The following is a 6,015-nucleotide window of genomic DNA, read 5'->3' on the forward strand; positions in this document are numbered from 1 at the left end:
CTGTACCAATAGATAAACTCGGTCTAATCCTCTGGAAAGTCCCACAGTTAATGTGGTTTCGGTAATTCCGATGCCCGTTGATAAACAATTAAAGTGTGACTTTAATGAAAGACAAACATGTAAAGCAGCTAAACTGCATTTGTTTCTAGTGTCCTTATGATGAAATACTCTTTAGATGTTTCAGTGGTCTACACTTTCAAAGCAAGGCAAACATATTACAAAGAACTCAAGCCTGAGGGCCATTTCATAAGACCTTAAAAGTTTATTTACATTGTAAAAAGCAACAAATCATTGCTGTTAATAAAACATTGCTGACTTGGCATTGCACTCACTGGTGTCTGCAGCAGTTCTCAATGGCCTAAATGATTGCAAAGTAAAACCTACTACTCCACAAAAGTTAAACACTGAAAGGCAGAAGTGCTACACAAGGAATTAATGGAATTTTGCTTCAAATCCTTCCCGCTTTGATATAAATTAGTCTAAAATACTGTGATTCTACTGCACAAAATAAACCACCACACCTAGCAGAGCCTAACCTTTTACCTTGCTGCTCACCAATATACATTGAGCCAGTCTAAGAAGTCCCTTGAGTCAGGGGAAACTCCAAGACTTTGCAGCGAGGAGAGTGTTCTGGTACTTCCAATAAGGCCCAGCATGTGATCACCTTTCACACTCCATACCCTGGGCATCCAAAGCTCATGGACCGGGCAGCATTCCTACCGACCAGCCTCCGCCCAGCTTTGGGCAAGGACCCTGTATTAATGGGCTGCAGTAGCCCAGGTGGAAAAGCCTGCTGTGGGGACAGTGCTGCCAAACGAGCCTCCTGCAGCTCTCTGTGGAGGAATCGAGAGAGGGTGTTTATGTACATGGAATAATTCACTTACTTTAATAATAGTTTGAAAGCATAAATCATTTCTTCAGTCTCATACGTTATGTACCCCAGCCTTACTGATCAAGTCATTATATTAACAACCAGCAGCAATTTTGTGCAGTGGTGTAAAGAACTTCAAATACTACTCAAGTCATTTTGGGGTTCTGTACTTTACTATTTATATTTGACAACTTTTACTCCATTACATTCCTAAAGAAAATAAATGTACTTTTTACTCCATACATTTTCTCCTGACACCCACAAGTACTTTTTTGAATGCTAAGCAGGACAGGAAAATGGTCCAATTCACACACGTATCAAGAGAACATCCCTGATCATCCCTACTGCCTCTGATTTGGCAGACTCACTAAACACAAATGCTTCATTTGTAAATTATGTTGTGTTGGAGTGTGCCCCGGACTATCCGTGAATAAAAAAAACGAAATCATGCCATTTGGTTTGCCATAAGGAATTTGAAATGATTTACACTTCTACTTTAGGTACTTATATATTTAAAAATCAAATACTTTTCCTCAGGTAGTATTTTACTGGGTGACTTTTACTTTAGTAATTTTCTGTTAAGCCATCTTTACTTTTACTAAAGTATGACAATTGGGTACTTTTTCCACCACTGCTTTTGTGCCACAGGGGTGAAATGCATTTCTGTTTCATATTAACTGCGCCCCCTAATGGAGAGGGCTGTCCAGTTCAACCAACGTCTATGCAAACGACATCTCTGCCCTCACTTTTCCAGCATGGCTGTCCTGAACCTCTCCACATTGAGCTCTCTGCGTAGTTGAGCAGCCAGCTTCCCAGTCCTCTCCTTCCTCAAAACAGGTTGTCTGCATAGCGCTGACGCAGAGGGTCGTTGAGATGGCTCCGGATCCAGCAGAGTCTGACAGACACACAAAGAGAGCTTATCCCAAACAGCTGCTAATGTAGCAAAGGCAAGAGATAAACCTTGGGACATTTGTAGATCTAGAATGAAAAGCAAATCAGTGTGTTGACTTAGCTTTGTGTGGTACTGGTTAATATCTGTCCCTTCCTAAGCTGTGAATACCTCTGCACATTTTTAGTTTAACTAGGCAAGTCAGTTTAGAACAAATTCTTATTTACAATGACAGCCTACATTGATCTGGTACTCCCTGTACATAGCTCCATTCTTCTGTATTTTATTCATCATGTTAGTTACTATTTTAAAGACTCTGCATTATTGGGAAGGGTTCATAAGCAATTATTTCACTATAAAAAGTCTACACCAGCTGCATTTGGCAGATGATCAATAAAATGTTATTTAAAAAAATATATTCAGCTGGCATTTCATAAGACGCTCCATAGAGCACGCCAAGGAGAGAAAAAACAAGATGGTGTAAAAGACAAAGGTAGAAGAGTGCAGACATGACCAAAACAAGTACAGTTAAGTAAATTATGGGTACATGTGGTACCTGAATGAGACTTCTGAAAGCAGGGGAGAGCTCCTGGGGCAGGCTGGGTAACTGTGCCCGTCTGAGACTGTGCCATTCATCTCCATTCTGAGGGAGAGGGGGCGACCCTGCTGCCAGCAGCACAGTCAGGCCTAGTGCAAATATGTCCGCCTTAGGCAGATTGCTGTAGTCCTGGGCAGCAGGGAGAAGGAAGGGATACAAGGTATACATTCAAACATACATAAGTAGTCTGAATAGAGCCACACCTTTTACCGTACCTCATGCAGGACCTCGCTGGCGAGGAAGCGGCTATCCCCCTCCTCTACTTGTGGACTGCTGCTGGACGTCACATGGCCCAGGTCACCTGCAAAGACAAACAGAAATCATAGATGGCATCTCAATGACGCAGTGTATCAAAGCTAGGAGAGAAAACGTGATAGTGAAAAACTACTACCAATTTTATAAACCACCCCTGTTGAAGGGCCTCCGTCCTCTTCCTCCTCACTCTCACCCGCTCCACCTGCGCTCGAGCATTGGCAGATGAAGATATTACCTACAAATAAGAGCGGGGTGAGAAACGGTGGAAGTGAGGAGTATACATTGATGTGAATGAGAAGAAATAAAGACGAGACTCACTGGGTTTAATGTCCAGGTGCACAAGGCCAGAGCTGTGAATATACTTGAGACCCATGGAGACGTGCAGAAGTAGATCCCTCAACTCCAGCTCTGGAAACAGCTCTCCACGTGCCTCCTTCTCTAATATGGCATCGTGGAGACTCCCACCTGCATTGTTTACAACACAGTACATTGAGATGAGCAAAGAAAGAAAAAGTCTCATACATCAATCCAGCCATCTTACTGACAAACACTTACTCAACCCAAAAGTCAGTGTTCCTTCCCCCCTGCTAATATTCAGTCATTTAGATTAGATTTATTTAGTCACTTGCACAGGGTCATAGATGTAGTTGCAGTGTACAGTGAAATACATATGCGTATGCGCCAATTGTGCAGGTGAGAATGAAACAAAACTTTAAAAAATAATAATATCCAGTCAGTCTACCGTCACAATACTCATTCTGTATGATCATGTGATCATCTTCAGCCCATGCTGAGTAATAGCGGACGACATGGGGGTGATGCCCAAGTACAGCATGTGCATACACCTCCTTTAAGGCCAGCTGCCTGGGGACAAAAGGAGACATTTACAAACCTCATTACATACTGTAAATAATCAAATAGAACATCTCAACATTTGATTTAACTGTAGATCAGGGGTTTGAAACTCATTCCATAGAGGGCCTAGTGTCTACAGGTTTCTCCCCTTTCAATTAAGACTAAACAACCAGGTGAGGGGAGATTGTCACTAATTATTGACCTTAAATTCATCAATCAAGTACAAGGGAGGAGCGAAATCCTGCAGACACTCAGCCCTTCGTGGAATGAGTTGACATGTGTTGTAGATTATCGTTTTCCTATTCTCACGCTGATCATAAGGCCCAGGGTATTCTTAAACAGTGTGAGGCCGGTAGTGTTGACTCACTCATTGGCAGACCCGGCAAGTGGTCGGCGAGAGCGCTTGATGGCGTACAAGCAGCCGTCCAGCCTCTTCACACACTTGCACACCACTCCAAACTCCCCCGCACCGATGTGTCCAAGCTCCAGAAATTCACTCTCATACCTAGACAGCATGAAAGCCTGGACAGCCTGCCTCTGCACAGACAGGAGGACAAAAGCAGGAAGTGGGAGAGTGAATGGCAGAGAATTAGGAGGGACAGAGGAAACGGCCAAAAGAGATGAGCTTAGTGACTAAATGAGCCGTGGACAGGCAGGGTAGAGGGAGAGCCAACTGTTCAATTGACAAAAATAGTTTGTACCTTGGACGGGAGAAATGCATCATCATCCTCCTCTGATGACGTATGGCTCGGTTTCATTCTAAAAGACGAGATGATAACTTCACAAAACCCACTCAACCTCAAAACACGGTAGAGACTCAGATGGCCTTGCTACCATGTGCTATTACACAATCACCAAAACAATCACAACCGAACCCTTAGTTGGGTTACCTGCATCCATAGTCGTCATCGTCGTCACTCCTCCGACTCTTCCTCTTGTAGTGCTCCCTGGTCCTGCGGAATGTGTCGGGGGTGAAGGGATTCACGTTGACAGAGGGCATGCGGCTGCACTGGGCAGGGTCAGTGGAAGTGGCGAAACGCAGAGCCCTCTGACTGCAGCATATCTTGGTGCTGGAACTGGGCAGAGCCGACTTGGACAGCAGACTCTTGGGTGAAGAGGGATGTGGAGAAATAAATCCTTCTGACATGTAAAAATGCACTGAATTACAGGATTTTACATTGGAGGTAGCTACACATTGTAATGTAGTGTGTGATGATTTGAATAGTTTCAGATGAAAGAAATCAAGAAAGTAATCCATGAGGGCATGGTCCTCTGTAGCTAAGTTGATAGCGCATGGAGTTTGCAACGTCAGGATAGCAGGTTTGATTCTTGGGACTACCCATATGTAAAATGTATGCACACATGACTAAGTCGCTTTGGATAAAAGCATCTGCTAAATGGCATATATTATACATATGATAAATGTCCACACACCTTGGGAGTACTGGGGGAGTCACAGAGCCTCAGTTTCCTCCAGGCGGCATAGGGAATGGGGGTGGTCGGTGAAACTGGGATGGATGGGGATATGGTGAAGCTCCTGGTGCAATGACGCTGCACTATGGGAGTCCTGCACACAGAGTTGGGACTTAGGATCTGAGGATTTCTGGAGTTCCATTCATCCAAACTGCTGTCACTACCCTCCTCTTCCTCTCCACAGCTTGAGAAGTCCAAGTTTTGCACCGTCCAATCACTTCCCATGGCCATCCCTGACTCAAGGAGTTCTAGAAGACAGGCATTGATAGTGAAGTAATTCTTCCATGATGAAACAAATGGTCAATAAAGGGATAACCTAGTGCAAATGACTTGTTCCTTACCTTGAAAGCAATATGGAGGAGGCTGCTTTCAAGGTAACACATGTATTTTTGAAAGAAAATTCATTTCTGTTAAAGAGATAATTTAACTAAAACACCCAAATCCCTTGTAGTTCTCACATGGTTACACGCATGGCCTACTAACAAATTAATGTTTGGGAATGGGAGACAGGCGCTTGGATCATACAAAGTTCCAATAGTACTAAATGTATAATGTATTCCTTACTTTTAGATATTTTCCAATACTTTGACAGTTTGAATGAATACTCTTCTGAATTACTTACGATCAAGTTGCCTACCAGAACACCAGGTTTGAATTTAGCTGAGTATGTTAATAAGCAGATTATATTTAAACTAATTAGAAACGTCATCTATCAAGTTGGCCTCTTTACTGCATCCTATTGGCTGAATGTAATGTATGTCATAAAGAAACACACCTTATTTTAAAGGCACAGTAGTATGAACATTTTTAGCGTAAACAATTTATTTTATGATTCTAAATAATGCATAGAATGACATAATGTCTGTGTCCTATTAATGAACATATTTCTCAACGATTAAAATGATTTATGAACTCATCAACAACACAACTTCTGGCCAGTCTATCATTAGATTACACATATAACATTCATGAAAAGCAAGGGAGCTTTATGAACACACTTTATCACAAATACCGGTATGTAAAATAGGCCACCTATCAAATATTGATCAATCCACGTGAGCGGAAGTGTGTGAC

At 42.6% G+C, this 6,015-nt stretch overlaps 1 protein-coding gene across 1 annotated transcript; it reads right to left on the reverse strand.

Moving 5' to 3' along the window:
- Window positions 1-248: 248 nt before the first annotated feature.
- Window positions 249-5,819, reverse strand: wee2 (WEE2 oocyte meiosis inhibiting kinase). Its single transcript, XM_038986913.1, has 11 exons — window positions 4,903-5,819; window positions 4,359-4,573; window positions 4,170-4,227; window positions 3,836-4,005; window positions 3,356-3,477; window positions 2,932-3,078; window positions 2,750-2,848; window positions 2,574-2,659; window positions 2,317-2,487; window positions 1,618-1,766; window positions 249-833 (listed from the first exon to the last, which is right to left on the reverse strand). Exons 1-11 carry the CDS (start codon window positions 5,170-5,172, stop codon window positions 668-670), a joined length of 1,653 nt encoding a protein of 550 aa, XP_038842841.1. The 5' UTR covers window positions 5,173-5,819; the 3' UTR covers window positions 249-667.
- Between the last annotated feature and the right edge of the window lie 196 nt (window positions 5,820-6,015).

This window comes from Salvelinus namaycush, unplaced genomic scaffold (assembly GCF_016432855.1).
Source record: "Salvelinus namaycush isolate Seneca unplaced genomic scaffold, SaNama_1.0 Scaffold6, whole genome shotgun sequence".
NCBI lineage: Eukaryota > Metazoa > Chordata > Actinopteri > Salmoniformes > Salmonidae > Salvelinus > Salvelinus namaycush.

Bases quoted from the DNA above. Each gene is read 5' to 3' on its own strand.
- wee2 (XM_038986913.1), bottom strand. From the start codon at position 5,172: ATGGCCATGGGAAGTGATTGGACGGTGCAAAACTTGGACTTCTCAAGC. The intron at 3,478-3,835 runs GTGAGTCAACAC...TTTTGTCCCCAG, and splicing joins CTTGCCGGGTCTGCCAATGA to GCAGCTGGCCTTAAAGGAGG. The intron at 1,767-2,316 runs GTACCACATGTA...TGTGTCTGTCAG, and splicing joins CTTTCAGAAGTCTCATTCAG to ACTCTGCTGGATCCGGAGCC.